Raw genomic sequence first — 17,929 nt, forward strand, 5'->3', positions numbered from 1 at the left:
GGGGCTCATGTCGATGGGCTTCACACCCAGGGAAGCTGGTCCCTCCAGGAACGCGATCTGCAGATCAATCTCCTGGAGTTACGAGCGGTCTGGAACGCTCTGAAGGCTTTCAGAGATCGGCTGTCCCACCAAATTATCCAAATTCAGACAGACAACCAGGTTGCCATGTATTACATCAACAAGCAGGGGGGCACCGGATCTCGCCCCCTGTGTCAGGAAGCCGTCAGCATGTGGCTCTGGGCTCGTCGTCACGGCATGGTGCTCCAAGCCACATATCTGGCAGGCGTAAACAACAGTCTGGCCGACAAGTTGAGCAGGATTATGCAACCTCACGAGTGGTCGCTCAACTCCCGAGTAGTGCGCCAGATCTTCCAGGTGTGGGGCACCTCCTTGGTAGATCTCTTTGCATCTCGAGCCAACCACAAGGTCCCTCAGTTCTGTTCCAGACTTCAGGCCCCCAGCAGACTGGCATCGGATGCCTTCCTCCTGGACTGGGGGGAAGGTCTGCTGTATGCTTATCCTCCCATACCTCTGGTGGGGAAGACTTTGTTGAAACTCAAGCAAGACCGAGGCACCATGATTCTGATTGCTCCCTTTTGGCTGCGTCATATCTGGTTCCCTCTTCTTCTGGAGTTGTCCTCCGAAGACCCGTGGAGATTGGATTGTTTTCCAACCCTTATTACTCAGAATGAGGGGGCGCTTCTGCATCCCAACCTCCAGTCTCTGGCTCTCACGGCCTGGATGTTGAGAGCGTAGACTTCTCCTCCATGAGTCTTTCTGAGGGTGTCTCCCGAGTCTTGCTTGCTTCCAGGAAAGATTCCACGAAGAGGTGTTACTCTTGGAGGAGGTTTGCCGTCTGGTGTGACAGCAAGGCCCTAGATCCTCGCTGTTGTCCTATACAGACCCTGCTTGAATACCTTCTACACTTGCCAGAGTCTGGTCTCAAGACCAGCTCCATAAGAGTTCATATTAGTGCTTTTCATTATCGTGTAGAGGGTAAGCCTATCTCTGGACAGCCTTTAGTTGTTCACTTCATGAGAGGTTTGCTTTTGTCAAAGCCCCCTGTCAAACCTCCACCAGTGTCATGGGATCTCAACGTCGTTCTCACCCAGCTGATGAAGCCTCCTTTTGAGCCACTGGATTCCTGCCATCTGAAGTACTTGACTTGGATGGTCATTTTCTTGGTGGCTGTTACTTCAGCTCGTAGAGTCAGTGAGCTTCAAGCCTTGGTAGTGCATGCTCCTTATCTCAAGTTTCATCACAACAGAGTAGTCCTCCGCACACACCCTAAGTTCTTACCAAAGGTGGTGTCGAAGTTCCATCTGAATCAGTCAATTGTCTTGCCAACATTTTTCCCTGTCCTCATACTCACCCTGCTGAACGTCAGTTGCACACCTTGGACTGCAAGAGAGCATTGGGCTTTTATGTGGAGCGGACAAGCCTTTCAGACAATCCGCCCAAATGTTTGTTTCTTTTGATCCCAAAAGAAGGGGAGTCGCTGTTTGGAAATGCACCATTTCCAGTTGGCTAGCAGATTACATTTCCTTCACTTATGCCCAAGCTGGGCTGACTCTTGAGGGTCATGTCACGGCTCATAGTGTTCGAGCCATGGCAGCGTCGGTGGCCCACTTGAAGTCAGCCACTATAGAAGAGATTTGCAAGGCTGCGACGTGGTCATCAGTCCACACATTCACATCCCATTACTGCCTTCAGCAGGATTCCTGACGCGACAGTTGGTTTGGGCAGTCAGTGCTGCAGAATCTGTTCGAGGTTTAGAATCCAACTCCACCCCCCCTAGACCCAATTTTGTTCTGTTCCAGGCTGCACTCTCAGTTAGATGTTTTACTTCGCAGGTCAATCCTTGTTATGTCCTCGCCGGTGCAAGGCCCAATTGATCTTCTTTGTTGTTTTGAGTGAGCCTGGGGTGCTAGGAATACCCCATCAGTGAGAACAAGCAGCCTGCTTGTCCTCGGAGAAAGCGAAGATACTTACCTGTAGCAGGTATTCTCTGAGGACAGCAGGCTGATTGTTCTCACAAACCCACCCACCTCCCCTTTGGAGTTCTTTTCTTCTCTTTGTAATTGCTTTTGACCTGACTGAGCGGGGACTCGTGCACGGGAAGACAGCCGCACATGCGCAGCGTTCCAGAAGGCTCTGGCAAAGCTTTGCCTATTTTTGCTGAGAAAAATTGCCGTTTCCGGGCCGCCGTAGACGCCGACCCATCAGTGAGAACAATCAGCCTGCTGTCCTCGGAGAATACCTGCTACAGGTAAGTATCTTCGCTTTTCCTAGAGTCCCAAGAAGCTGCAGTGGGAATTTAAACCCAGTTCCCCTGGTTATCAGCCCATTGTAGTAACCACATACTGTAGCAGGACTTGCTTATCCGCTCTTGCTGTAGCTGAGATCACTTTCATGCAATTTTTCCTTAAGATAGTCACCCTTATTTCTATATATTCCAGCCCTATGCTGTCTTTCTGGTGCTGAATGGTCTCATGACCCACTTGTGTGACTGGTGCACTGTTTATAGAAATATCTGTTACAGATAAGCAATTGGAATTCTTATATGGAAATTATTAACTGTTAATTCCTCCATAGGTCCAAAGATGGTGTACAAAAGAAGGTGTCATCTACAGTATACAATAGAGAGATACAAAATACAATTACACCATACATCTAAAATAGTGTTTCCCAAGTCGGTCCTGGCGTACCCCATTGCCAGTCAGGTTTTCAGGATATCCACATAGACTATGCATTCAAGAGATTTGCATACAATGGGGCAGTGTATACAAATCAGTTTCATGCATATTCATTGCAGGTATCCTGAAAAACTGACTGGTAAGGGGATACGCCGAGATCAACTTTGGAAACACTGATCTAAAATACAATAAACCTATGAAACTAAATTTATACAGGTTACACAATGTAGCTACAAAGTGCACAAAATCTATTAAACTGAACTTGTAACCAAATATTCAATAAATAAGAAAGTTTTAAGGTTCTTGCGAAATAACTCGTAGGAAGTTTCAGATCTTAAATTCAATGGCAAAGAATTCCAAAATTAAGTTACCCGATAAGAATAAGATCATTCATGGTTCCTTTTAGAGATTGCATGTTGAATAATTGGCATAGACTGAGTATCCAAATCTCTGCACCATCCACCCGAAGTTTTGGACTGAGTATCCAGATCTCTGCACTGTCCCGAGTACCCACATGAAGGCATGGACCATGTATCTAGATCTCTACACTGTCCACGCAAAGGCATGGACCAAATATCCAGATCTCTGCACCGTCCGTGCAAAGGCATGGACCAAGTATCCAGATCTCTGCACCATCCACACAAAGGCATGAACTGAGTATCCAGATCTCTGCACCCCGGTAATCCAGCGTAAAGGTAGGTCCACCACTCCTGGGCCCAAAACTCAAAACAAGAAGGTGGATCTCAAACAAGGTGAGGATCTCAGAAAAGGTCCATCCCTGAGTAGTCCTCTGGATCCTGCCATCAAGTAATGCACCAACGAGTAGTCCTCTGGATCCTGCCATCAAGTAATCCACCATCGAGTAGTCCTCTGGAATCCGTCAGCAAGTAATCTACCTATGATTAGTCCTCTATTCTCTCCAGGCAAGGGAGAGAATGAACTCCAATTCCGCCACCTGACTGACCATAAGATCCTATCTCAGTCCCTCTCTTGAGGTTAGGGTGTGTTTCTAATTTTCCCCGATCCCCAGTCTATCCGCCTGTGCAGATCATATGCAAATGAGGGTTATTTTTTACTGGGCACTTATCACTCCTACCCAGCTATTAGGGAATTATATCATTATCTCTCAGAACAGTTAGTGTCGCCTCCCTCGTAGCTTCCATGCTGGCTACTTCCACACAGGGGTCCAAAGTCCTTACCTTAACTGTAAGGGGTTGCTATGGGACTAACTCAGATCCATGTAGTGAATCTATATTGCCTTGCTCCTGGGTGGAGGTCCTCTGTGCCTCTGGTTATTCATAATAACTAATGCAACTAAGCAGAAGGAGCTTCTAGAATCTGCTGTAAATGCCAGCTATAAGTAAATTGAGCACTTCCGATACTAAGCAAATCTTTTCACTGTTTGTAGGGAGGGGTAATTTGTGCTGAGTTTAGCACTTCCAATCATCTTGAAACTTTACTTCCTATAGAAGCAGTGAGAAGGGCTCCAGCAATCAAAAAATACAATGGTGACTGGCACTTGACAGAGCCAGTTCTGGTTGTTGTAGCTAAAAAAAGATACAGCAGAATTAGAAAAGATTCAAAGAGCAGCAACCAAAATGATAAAGGGGGATTGAATGCCTTTCATTTGAGGAAAAGGTAAAGAGTTTCGGGCTCCTCAGCTTGGAAAAGAGATAGCTGAGGGGAGATATATGATTGAGGTCTGCCAAATCCTGAGTGATACAGAACGAGTAAAAGTGAATCTATTTTTTACTCTTTCAAAAAGTATTACGACTAAGGGACACTCAATGAAGTTACATGGAAATACTTTTAAAACAAATAGGGGGAAATAGTTTTTCACTCAACGAATAGTTAAGCTCTGGAACTCATTGCCAGAGGATGTGGTAACATCAGTTAGAGTATCAGGGTTTAAAAAAGGGTTGGACAAGTTCCTGGAGGAAAAGTCCATAGTCTGCTATCGAGAGAGACATGGGGAAGCCACGGCTTACCCAGAGCTACTATTTGGGTTTCTCCAGGTACTTGGGGAAGCCACTGATAGCATGGAATGTTGCTACTATTTGGGTTTCTGCCAGGTACTTGTGACCAGGATTGGCCACTGTTTAAAATAGGATACCGGGCTAGATAGACCATTGGTCATACCCAGTATGGCTGCTATTATGTTATGAGCTGTAGTGAAGGGCTTAGGGTGTAAACAGGCCCGCTGCTCCAGTACGGGGGGAGGAAGCCGCCTCCTGCGAATAGCCAGATCTTCACAAAACTGCCACCAGGGGATACTTCAAAACATTCCTTTATTTGTCAGGTTAATAACCAAACTTCACTCCAGAGCCCTGGGTTAGGGCTTCTCAGGCAGGGCGGTTCTGCCTTGCTTAGTACATCAGCCCACTAAACACAAAGACTCTGCCCCAATCCCTGAGGGGGATGCAGTAGTCCTTTTGAAATCCCTCCTTTTTGGTCAAAGTCAATAGCAAACAAACAGTACTTGCCCCCAAGCAGGATTTCCCCTCTTCCCACCAGGCAGTCCTCCTTCATAAACAAGCCTTTCAAATTCAACAGAGTTTCTCAAAATAATCAGGTTTCAAAACAGGTTTGTAATTCTCCCAGCAAACTTTCCAACATTCAGGGTTTCCCCAAAGCAAACAGGTCTCACAAAAGAAAACAGGCTTTTCTATTTAAGCAGGGTTTAAATCAAAATAAATTCCAAAACAATGTAGATTTACAAACCTTCAGGGGTTGTGCTCCTCAGGACTCTCAAGCTCCCATTCCATTCTGCTTTCTTCCCCTTGCTCAGCCTCCTTAACCTCCTCTTCCACCCAATCCATCCAATCCACCTCCTGCTTCTCACCCCACCCTTCCCTCTTACAGGTGGGAGGCATGATATACTGATTGCGGGTCCAGGAGAACTGGGCTTCTTCATTCTCCCTCCCTCTTGTGGTCAGAGACGGTATATGGCCAGCTTGCCTATCCCTTGGGCTCCCCCTGCTGGGACTGGAAATGCATTCTGGGGAGATGTAGTTCAGGGTTTTGCTGCTTCATTTTGTACATCTGGGCTGTAGCCTTGTCACAAGGGAAAATTTATAAAAGCAAGGATGTGTCACTTCAAGCAAAGATCTGAATTGGACTTACCACGTTTGTTTGGGTTTTTTTCTATAATACTCTATGGATGGGAGAGCTGGAACATTAAGAAACAGGACAGAAAAAGTATTGATGCATTTGAGATGCAGTGTTGGCAGCAAATCTTGCGAATGCCATGGACAGCTAAAAGAAAAAACAGCTGGATCCTGGACCAGATCAAGCCTGAACTCTCAGTTGAAGCCCAAATAATCAGATTGAAAACTATTTTATTTTGGACATACTATATGATGACCAGATTCCTTAGAGAAGAGTATTATGTTTGGCAGGGTTGAAGGCAAAAGAGTCATGGAAACCAGCAGCAAGATAGATTGATGCAATCATATTGACTATGGGTATGTCATTTAATAGCATTCAGAGTCAAACAGAAGATAGACCACTGGAGAAAGCCAATCGATATGGTTGCCAGGAGTCAAACTCAACTTAAGGGCACTTGATAAAGTGTTACAGCTTCTGTGATGATGATTATCCTCTAAAATGAGCTAAAAAGCAGCAAGGAAAACTGCATGGACACTGCAGACTAATAGCTAGAGTTCCTGATTTGCATTGGTGTACACCATTAACATGCATTATCAGAAAGTGGGTCCTATTGCATAAAATGGGGCATTACTACTACTACTTATCATTTCTATAGTGCTACTAGACGTACGCAGCGCTGTACACTTGAACATGAAGAGACAGTCCCTGCTCGACAGAGCTTACAATCTAATTAGGACAGACAAACAGGACAAACAAGAGATAAGGGAATATTAAGGTGAGGATGATAAAATAAGGGTTCTGAACAAGTGAGTAAGGGTTAGGAGTTAAAAGCAGCATCAAGGTTCAAAATGGCCGCCGTGTAGGTCAGACGCATTTTTTGAGCTCCTGTAATTTTCTTCACATATTTACTGGCTCTTTGATTAAGCGCCACTAATTTCTTCTAAAATGCCGAAGCGACGGGGGAAGGTGGCTGCCGTTGCCCACCAACACCTGAGTACCCCTGCTCGAAGCGGCCCGATCGATACTTTTTTACAGCGGGCTCTCCAGGACACCAGTACGCCGGTGAGCGGCTCGCTGAATATCCCTGCTGCGGTTGAAGGCTCGCCAGGATCTCTAGAGCTGGAAGTTTCTTTAAGCCCCGACACTCGAACGCCTCCACCACCTCCAGGGCAAGTTAGGCCTGCCCCTTCATTATCGGCGTCTCCTAATCCACACCCGGAAGGGGAGAAGGACGAAGGAAGACCGAGGGCAAATGGAGACCAGGAAGGAGCGGTAACTACACTGTCCGGAATAACTGCAGAAGGTGGAAACTCTCCTGTTGGGGTAGACCTTTCCTTACAACAAGCGGAGGTACGAACTTTCTCACTTGATTTATTTCAAAGTAAACCCCCAGAGGTTACACTGGACTGCCTTTGGAATTTGATTGTAGATTTGGGCAAAGCTATGATACCACAGATACAAACCCTTAAGCAAGATGTTGCTGAAGTTCAAGATAAGGTAAAAGGATTAATGACACAGGTGGAAAATCAAGCAAAGGATTTAAAACAGACTCAAGAAACTCAAAACGTAATGTTAAGAGACTTGGCTAATTTGAGAAGGAAGGCAGAAATTATGGAAAATTTTTCCAGAAACAATAACTTGCGCTTTATAAATTTTCCATATATGTCAAATATAGCACCAAAAGAAATGTTAAATTTGTATTTAAAGCAAGTTCTTCAGATAAATGAACAAAATATGCCTCCTTTTATACAAATGTTCTATATTCCTTCTTTGAAATTACAGCAGCAAGAGAGTCAACCCTTAGATGTCTCTGCTCTTTTGGAAAGCTCAGATACAGAATTAGTGCTACCAGCCACATTGGTGGCAACTGTAGCCCTACTACCAGATAAACAATGGATACTGAGGCTTTTCTATAAAAATTGAATTAAAATGTTTAAGGGGCTAAAAATTAATATATTCCCGGACGTATCAAGGGAAACACAGCTGCGCCGGAGAAAATTCTTACAAAAAAAGCAAGAAGTGATTAACCTGGGAGCTACTTTTTTCCTTAAATTTCCCTGCAAGTGTCAAATTTCGTACCGTAATGAGAAATTTACTTTTTTTGATCCATCCCAATTGGAGGTGTTTATAACATCTAGGAAGACAGGTGGAGTGGTGATCCCACCTGTCATTAATGTTTGATATAAATGTTTAAGTGTCCAGAATTCGTCTGGCCTACAAGTTGTACTGTAATATTTCCTTAACTTTCACTTCAACAATGTTTGTATAATTTTTTGAACTCCCCATAGTGGACTTAAATCGGACTGGAAGAAATAATGCTTCAATAATTATTTTTTTTTTTCCTTTAAAAATATTCTTTTTCTGTTTATCCGATTTTTCCTGATGCAAGATATTATGCTTGTAAATATGTAAAACTTAATAAATAAATAAATAAATAAAAAGCAGCATCAAAAAGGTGGGCTTTTAGCTTAGATTTGAAGACGGCCAGAGATGAAGCTCGACGTACCGGCTCAGGAAGTCTATTCCAGGCATATGGTGCAGCAAGATAAAAGGAACGGAGTCTGGAGTTAGCGGTGGAGGAGAAGGGTGCAGATAAGAGAGATTTACCCAGTGAACGGAGTTCCCAAGGAGGAATGTAGGGAGAGATGAGAGTGGAGAGGTACTGAGGAGCTGCAGAGTGAATGCACTTATAGGTCAATAAGAGGAGTTTGAACTGAATGCGGAAACAGGAAGCCAGTGAAGTGACTTGAGGAGAGGACTAATATGAGCATAACGACCCTGGCGGAATAAAAATAACATGCAGTAAAATAACGCACACCGATGCTGTTGGTGCACAGTAGCACACACTAATAATGCTACTTAAAATGCTGCTGTTAATTAGAATTTAAAAGCAGATTTTCAAAAGGTATTTCTTTAGGCAGGATTTGAATGTAGCCATAGTGAAACATGGCGTATATCGGTTCAAAAAGGCTATTCCACATATATGATGCAGCAAAGCAGAAAGGGCAGAGAAAGGGACAAGCAACTGAGGAAGGGAAGAACACCGTGCTTGTGACTATAAGTCACAAGGAAGGGTAGAGGGAGGCAAGAGGAGACGTAAAAAGGAGCTGTAGCGCAAAGGTGTAGGAATCCAGGTCACAGTATCAGCCTGCCTGTCTGACACTGCTGGATGTCTCACTGCCATCTGAAACTAAACGTGTCCAAGACTGAGTTTCTTATCTTTCCCCTTAAACTAACCTCTCCTCATCCCTAATTCTCTGTCTCTGTGGATAACACTCTCATCCTGCCTGTCTCATCATCTCATAACCTTGGGATCATCTTCGACTCCTCTCTCTCCTTCTCTGCACATATTCAACAGACTTCTAAAACCTGTCATTCCTTTCTCTATAATATCACCAAAATTCATCCTTTCCTTTATGAGCACACTACCAGAACCCTTATCCACACTCTTATCACCTCTCGCTTAGACTATTCCAACTTGCTTCTCACAGGTCTCCCACTAAGCCATCTCTCTCCACTTCAATCTGTTCAGATTTCTGCTGCACGACTTATATTCCACCAGTGTCACTTTGCTCATATTAGCCCCCTCCTCAAGTCACTTCATTGGCCACTCTTCTCTCTCCCTACACTCCTTCCCGGAAACTCCGTTCACTAGATAAATCTCTCTTATCTGCACCGTTCACCTCCACCGCTAGCTCCAGACTAGATAGTTGCACGGGGACAGAAATCCAATCCGTCCCCGCTCGTCTCCACTGGAATCCAACCCATCCTCACCCGTCCCCGCAAGAATTTAATGGTACATTTAAACAATTCCTTTTGGCTCTCTCAGTCTCTGGGTTTGAGCTGCAGCACTGCAGGCAAGGAAGGAACGGAAGTTGGAACACTCTGGTGCGCACATGTAAGAGTTCTCTGATTCACTAGCACTGTGTGCTAAGAGATCACCACATGCACACGCCAGTAGGGCAGGTGACATCTGATGCTCGTGCCTATGTCAGAGCTGAGGTCTGCGCATCAACCTGGGAGCAGAGAGGATTAATAGTAACATAGTAAATGATAGCAGATAAAAACCGGATCGGTCCATCCAGTCTGCCCAATAGTCACAATCATTACCAATTCATGATTAAATCAACAATGAATGTGATGTGATATATACTTGATTATGGTCTTTCTGTGGCATTTCTGGGACATAGACCTTAGAAGTCCGCTTGGCCTTATCCTTATGTTCCAACTGCTGGAGTTGCCCTCAAAGCCCACTCCAGCCTATTCACTCATTTGCGGGACACAGGTTATAAAAGTCTGTCCAGCACTTTCCTCATTTTCCAGCCACTAAAGTTGCTGTCTAAACCCTTTCCAGCCCATCCTAAACCAGATTGCCATATATAAGACACAGACCGTACAGGTCTCCCGGTATTGGCCCTAGTTCATCACAGCCAGAGTCACCATCTAAGTGTCACGTGACACATCCACACACATACAGCCATTTAAGTTTAGGTTTTTTATAACTTCCATTTTCTAATTAGAGATCCTCTGTATTCACCCCATGCCTTTTTGAATTTCATCTCCATTTGTATCTCTACCATCTCCTTAATGGAGACTTTCCACATCTGTGCTGTTAAAGCAAGGAGGAGGAGAAGACAGCACTCAAAGAGCTTGGTACTCAGTAGGTGAGAGGCTGGTGCAAGTGCAGCATACGCTTCACGAGAACGCCTCAGGCACTGCTTCCATCCCCGCGGGAATCCCGCAAACCCCATTCCCGTGCAGGCCTCTACTCCAGACTCAGTTCCTTTTATCTTGCTGCACCATATGCCTGGAATAGACTTCCTGTGCCAGTATGTCAAGCTCCATCTTGGCCGTCTTCAAATCTAGGCTAAAAGCCCACCTTTTTGATTCTTCTTTTAACTCCTAACCCATACTCACTTGTTCAGTACCCAGATTTTATCATTCCCACCTTAGTAATTCCCTTATCTCTTATTTGTCCTGTTTGTCTGTCCTAATTAGACTCTCTTTTTGTCCAGTGTACAGTGCTGCGTACGTCTAGTAGTGCTATAGAAATGATAAGTAGTACTAGTAAGAAGGTTGAACTCTGTGGAAGGAGAGCCAATGTAATGACTTGTAGTACATAAGCGAATGTTTGTTAGTACTGCTGCTTTGTTTGTAAAATGTTTTCTTTTTTCAAGTTTTGTTTTGTTTTTGTTTTTTTTAAGGCAAAGGGCATTAATTTGTCTTATGTGCGGACCTGTGTGGTGGTAGCAGAGGAGCGTCCAAGAATTTCACTCAGTCAATCCTTCTCCAAGCTTTTTAAAGACCTGGGGCTGTCATCCCGTGCTGTCAGTACTACCTTTGGATCAAGGGCCAATATTGCTATCTGTTTACAGGTGAGAAGTTTCTGTTCTTTTTTGAAGTAAAAAAAAAGAGAAGAAAACCACCAAGGTGGAGAAACCAGATCTGCTACAAATGAGACAGAGTCAAAACAAGGGAGTAGCATGATTAACAGAACTCTTCCAAACACCAAAAGAGGTGTGTTTAAAAGTAAAGTCATTATTCAATGCTTAAACAGGACTCGACGTGACACCGTGTTTCGGCACAGTGCCTGCATCAGGAGTCTAAAACATATCAAAATGCAAACAATAAGTACAAACACATGAGATAAAACAATAAATAAATCAAAGGGAAAAGGGTAAAATAAAATCTGTGATGTGGAAGAGTCCTGTTGATCATCTACTCCCTTGTTTTGACTCTTTTTGAAGTAAAACAGCTGTTATGCTTCCTTTTCCCACAGTGCTGTGTTCAGACTTTTACAGAGAGCAGTCATTTTCTACTTTATGATGTTAAGGCATTTATTTTGTAAGAATCTCTTTTAAAAGAAAGGCGGGAGAGAGGATGTAAGATAGAGACACAAATGCACAGGAGGTGAGTTTTTGTCAATTGAAAGGAAGCTCTGGCTGAGGGGGACATAGGATGAAGGTGAAAAGGGGATAGACTTAGAAATAACCTCATGAAATACTTCTTAACAACAAGGGTGGTGAATTGTGGAACAGCTTACCAATCGAGGTGGTGGAGATGAAAACTGTATCTGAATTCAAGAAAGCTTGGGACAAATGCATAGGATCTCTAAGGGAGTGAGAGGGATAGTATATGGTATGGATGGGCAGACTGAATAGACCAACCTTCATTTTTCTGTGTTTCTATATATAAATAGTACATGTTTATCTACTCCTACCCTAGCTGAGATAATATTTAACCATCTCTCTGTACTCATGTGCAACTTTAAATCAGTCACCTTACTTTCTAACTCTTCCTACTTATTGTCTTACCTATCTATATGTTACATCTTTGCTTTACCCTTCACTATTAATTATAATGCTCTATTAATTGCGTATTGTGTTGACATTGTAAGTAGTATACCATACCATACCATATTTTATATTGTTATTTGAATATTTTTACTGCTGTAATTGCCTGTTAAGTACATAAGTAATGCCACACTGGGAAAAGACCAAGGGTCCATCGAGCCCAGCATCCTGTCCACGACAGCGGCCAATCCAGGCCAAGGGCACCTGGCGAGCTTCCCAAACGCACAAACATTCTATACATGCTATTCCTGGAATTGTGAATGTTCCCAAGTCCATTTAGTAGTGGTTTATGGACTTGTCCTTTAGGAAACCGTCTAACCCCTTTTTAAACTCTGCTCATGTTTGACCTATTCTTACTGTACACCACCTTGAGTGAATTCCTTCAAAAAGGCGGTAAATAAATCCTAATAAATGTGTACAGTAGATTGCATACATTTCAGAAAGCTGCTGTTTACACACAGAGATCAACAATATGCATAGGTTTCAAAGGGATGTGGTGGAGGGATGGTTTGAGTGGGCCAAAAAATATTCATGTCTATTTTTCATTTTTTAGTTCAACATTTTTTATTGATGAAATTTCTGAGAAACACATTCAACAATCAAAGTGTACAGAAATCCAAATGTGAAAAAGTGTTCAATAAGATCAGATTACTGCATTCCATCATCAATCTTTTGACATTTTATCTTCCCCCCCATCCCTCTATTATACTTGTCAACAACTTTTATGAATGGTAGCAAAGAGAACACATATACACAATGTCAGTAATATATTACCCTAATGTAAGAAACTGTCTACAACAATTTTCCTATTCTCTTCTTCTTTCCCCCTATTCTATTAAAACCCTGTACCTACCCTTCCTTTAATGATTAAGTGTTCGAGTTCTATTTTTCATTTTATAATGGGAAATAAACATATATGGGAAAAATTCCTTATCAGGTTTGGCACCAGCTTGGAGGTACTTGTAGATCTTTGAAAAGTGCCTGTTTTGGCCAGGGGTTTTTACACAAGGGATTAAAAGAATAATTCTTCTTAATCCTCTATTCATTTCCACCTCTAAAATAACAAAAATAAATATTGTGGCTTTACTGTTTCACTGGTGACGCTTATAGGTTTGTAAAGTGGAAGTGGTGCTGCTTACATGTGGAAGCTGCTAAGTTTGTAGTCTTCATTTTTTCCATGTATAGATTTGTAAAAATGGCTGCTCCCATTGTGCATGCCAGTAAATACACATGTGCTTCCCTGTATCCTTTTATTTATTTTATAAAAGGCTCCATGATTAAAATGAGTGGAATACTTCCCCCATGTGTATCAAATACCAGAGAGCTGAAAACAATCTATATCGCTCCTTTTTGGAGTTGTTCAGTGATACAAAGATTTTGGACTGTGATTGACCGCTATGTGTCAACCATCTTGAGTTGCAGGGTTGTAGGTTCCCCTGAACTAATGTTATCTAATCACATTAGTTCAGGGGAACCTTCGGGGGGGGGGGGGGGGTTCAAGTTAAAGTTGCAGGCAGAACACTTTTATTTTATCAGATGTGTCTTGTGGCTATGAAATGTATCCTGCAATCTTGGCCGTCGAATGATCCACCAGCATATTGAAATGGAAGAATTAACTCCATTTGTTATTTACCTGGGAGGAGAGGGATGTCTAAGGTTCCCTTAAATATAAAAAAGGGCGAAGTCTAATCTTGAATACTTTATGATGAGTAGAGTTGGCTATGTATTACTGAGATGCCTCACCAAGGTGTTGAATATATGGTTCGGGAGGGGGGACAACAGAATATTGTTTGCATGGACCTGGAAGGTCATAAGAACCAAGGCCTTCATGTGAAAGCTGATAAACATGGGAATTGGTCTTGGGAAACTGGGGGGAGAGGGATGGGGAAGATTGGGAGAAAATACTTGCTGATTGATTGTGAATCTGTCCATTTTGTTTCTGTGTTATAATTTTTTAATAAAATTGTTTGTTTAAAAAAAAAACGTTAAATGCACAAAAAAAGGCTTAACGATTGGCGGCGTTTTTGTAAAGTTCTGCCAGAAATGAACACATCTTAACCTCAATGTCTCTGTTCCAATCTCAAAAGCTGTATGTAAAATGTGCCTTTTAATGCTTATCGCAACTTAAGGAAAAAGGATAAAAATAAGCTAGTATGAATCTGTAAAAAGACTGTTTACATGTTTTGTGGCAATGATTTCCATACTTGTGCTATAATAAAATTACAGGAACCATTACAACAAAGTATTATAGACTTCCAAGCCAAAATTAAAATAGGGTAACTTTTTACCACTTTTAGTGCTGTCAGTGTGGTACTGCTTGTTTAAATAGGATGCTTGTTTCTCACACCAGGTGGGATTGGGATACTGCAGACAGCACACTGAATTCTAGGGGAGGGAATCTGTCATTGTTCACTGGTGACACTTATTGACCGTACTCTTTAGACACTTCCTGGGTTCTAAAGGAAACCAGTGATCTGTGGGCTCTGGCTAAGGGTTGCCACAGCAATTACTGGCTAGGTAGTGGGTTGTAAAATGAGGGTAAAAACAGGTGGTATTGAATGAAGGCACATGGTGTTATTGCCCAAGGAGGCTGCTTATGGTTGTATAAGAAGCCCAGAGAAACAGGAGGAATCTGCCATCTTTCAGTCCACATACTTACAAGTGGTTTGCACATTGGTGTCTGGGTTCATACATGTACATTTTTTGTGGCTTACTGACCACAGTGGGACTTCATCTCATGACACATTAATGGGTTTACATGTGTGTAAATTAAGCGTTAATTTTAACAAATAGTTATGAAGTTATTTTCACAGAACTTTTAACATGGCATTACTGAAAGGGCTCACAGTGATTTTGTTTTCTGTGCCTGCACCTCATATTGGAAAGGAGAGCATATCAAGATTTGTTCTTTTTCTCTGCAGGGAACCTCCGGCCCTGATCCTACCACTGTGTATGTTGATCTGAAATCACTAAGGCATGACAGGTATGTGGTATATAACTGGTCTTTTAGACTTCAAAGTTGTGTGGAAGACAAGTCCTGGGATCTGTAATGCAACTTGTAGCTATCTACAATGAAGCTGATAAGAAGCAGCACTCTGTTTTTGTTTGTTGACTTGTCATAAATAAGTATGGTCAGTGTTTACATACTGAGGGAAAGCTTAAACTAGAAACTATAAAGAACTTTTATCTTTTTAAAGAGTTTGATACATGACTTACAACAGCTTATAATGGAAGAATTATTTTTCAGTCTAACAACCCAGAATCTAACTGCAGAGCAGTTGGGATATTAACCTTTTGTTCCACGGTCGGATCAAATTGTCTTAGTTTGTACATTATAGAGCTGCTGTTCTTCATCAAGCTACTTACTTGAAAGTTTAACTGTTGCATGGTATATCAGAAACTCTGTTAGAAAGTGAGAATTCATCATTTTGCTCAAGAACTAATTAAGTCAAGAGTTAAGCAGCTTGCTTAATATCATTGGGTGTGCTGGTAGTGGGATGTAGACCTTGCTTATTAGGCTTCAGAATTCTGTTTTAGATACCTTTCACATCTGGAATCTTTAACTCTCGTACATTTCTTTACTAGCTAGCTGTCTCACTCCTGGTTGGCTTTGGAAAAATAACAGCTAAGCTTTGTAGCCATGAAATGTTTGGGACTAGATCTTTCTATAATGTGATAACATCTTGAAGGATCTTCAGCTTTTATGTCTTTACAAATGAGTTACTAGTCAGCACTGATGTTCCTGGGAGCATCTCCAGAGTCTGAAAGCAAATGCACCATGGGCACCCTTTAAGAAAGGATGGAATTTGTGGCTCTCATTGACTCCTGATCCCTCCGTCATATCCTTACATAGGGCATCAAAACCACAAGAACATTTCAGTTCCTTCTAAAATTATATTACCTCAGGATAAAGCATTACAAGTCAATGGTAATTCAAAGGTCCTTGGTATTATTCTGGGCCTCTCCCACAATGCTTGCTTATAGAAGAAAGCTATTTTTCAATTAAGACTGTTACGTCTAACAAGATTATACTTTAACGAGCATCACTTTGCCCTCTTGGTCCAAATGTTGGTTTTATCCCATTTGGATTATTGTAATTTGCTTTATGTGGGTTTAAAAACATTACTCTTAAGGAAGTTCCAACTGATTTTCCAGATTAAGAAATATGACTATTTCTGAGCATCTTAATAGGCTTCATTGGCTTCCTATAAAAGCTCATGTCACTTTCAAAATTGCTTGCATGTTTTTCATATATTACTTAGATTCTCTGGACTTACTAATTCAGCTTTTGTGTCATTCATCATTTGTTTAATTTTTATTAAGATATTCTACTATCAAAGGGCTACATTATAAGTGTTAATTTGACGCTGTTCTCTTTTTTATGCTATTTCTATAGGGAATGATTTTCCTAAGTGTATGAGAACTGAGTCAAATTATTTACAGTTTCAAGGAAATTGAAAACCACCTTATTTGACAAGCTCTTAGAATTTTTATGTACTGAAAATTATATTCTAATGCAACATTTATAATTTTGTTATGTATTTGTTGATATATTTTAATTAATGTAGTTCTCCATATATAATATTTGGGCTTGTTATGTTGTAAACTGCCTGGAACCTCCAGTTGGGATTTGTGCGGTAAACAAGTTCCGTATTAGATTAGAAGAATACATGTTTAGGTGATGGAAGAGCATTGGGGCCCTTGCTCAGCCATAACACTGTGTGCAGAGGTGCTTGGAAGCCTGGGTTCAAGTGTATGGATTGGCAGGGAGTAGACAGAGAGAGCTGAAGCTCTTTGAACTTAGTGAAGGATGGATGAATGGCACTACAGTGTGGCAGCTCCGTACCACAAGAGTATCTCCTCTGCACCAGTTTGGGGGGGGGGGGGGAGGGTGTTCATTATTTTATTAAACTGATGTGAGAAAATAGTTTTTGTAAGTCATTCCTGTGTGTGTCTAAAGGAGTTGGTATATTTTTTGGTTGCAGGGTACGCTTGGTAGAAAGAGGAGCCCCCCAGAGTCTGCTACTTTCTGAGTCTGGGAAGGTAATTCCAGAATCAATACTATATCTGTGACACATAAACTGGCTCTTTTTTTATTTTCTGTTTTTTAGAATTAAAGTTATAAATTACAGCAATAACAAAACAAACATTTTCCACAAATACAGTATTCCAAATCAGATCTCTCTATAACCCCCAACCTTGCCCAAAATTTTCAAAAACAAAGGGATAAACAGTAACCCAAGAACAAAGCGAATCTACAAACTTGTGGATTCCTCCCATCCAGTTTAGTGTGGAAGACCCTCCATTGGCAATGTGGCTTCCAGACTTGCAAGAAATTGGCCATAGAGTCCCTTGCGAAGTGCAGTCAATTTTGTCATCAAGTAAATGTGATCTGTTTTCTGAAAAAGTTTGTCCCTGGAGGGTACCTAAACCTGTTTTCAATAGGAGGCTAAACTCACTTGAGCCGTCATGGCTGTCAGAACCACCAGTTTCTCCGCGCACTCTTCTTTTTTTGTTACATTTTGTACCCCGCGCTTTCCCACTCATGGCAGGCTCAATGCGGCTTACATATACAGGTACTTATTTGTACCTGGGGCAATGGAGGGTTAAGTGACTTGCCTAGAGTCACAAGGAGCTGCCTGTGCCTGAAGTGGGAATTGAACTCAGTTCCCCAGGACCAGAGTCCACCACCCTAACCACTAGGCCACTCCTCCACTTCTAATCCCGGGAGGGGGGGTGGCATAGAGTAAAATGATGTCCTTATCCAAACGT

General features: G+C 42.1%; 1 protein-coding gene across 3 annotated transcripts in view; it reads left to right on the forward strand.

Annotated features, from left to right (window-relative positions):
* DIP2B (disco interacting protein 2 homolog B) overlaps positions 1-17,929 on the forward strand; it is a 596,277-nt gene that overhangs the window by 557,528 nt on the left and 20,820 nt on the right. For 2 of the 3 annotated variants that reach the window (XM_030198260.1, XM_030198261.1), the window contains 3 exons: positions 11,009-11,179; positions 15,079-15,140; positions 17,143-17,200. In XM_030198260.1, the coding sequence (XP_030054120.1) occupies positions 11,009-11,179; positions 15,079-15,140; positions 17,143-17,200 (291 nt within the window). The remainder of the gene's footprint in view (positions 1-11,008; positions 11,180-15,078; positions 15,141-17,142; positions 17,201-17,929) is intronic. The other variant, XM_030198262.1, reaches the window with a different exon arrangement.

This window comes from Microcaecilia unicolor, chromosome 3, assembly GCF_901765095.1.
Source record: "Microcaecilia unicolor chromosome 3, aMicUni1.1, whole genome shotgun sequence".
Taxonomy (NCBI): Eukaryota; Metazoa; Chordata; class Amphibia; order Gymnophiona; family Siphonopidae; genus Microcaecilia; species Microcaecilia unicolor.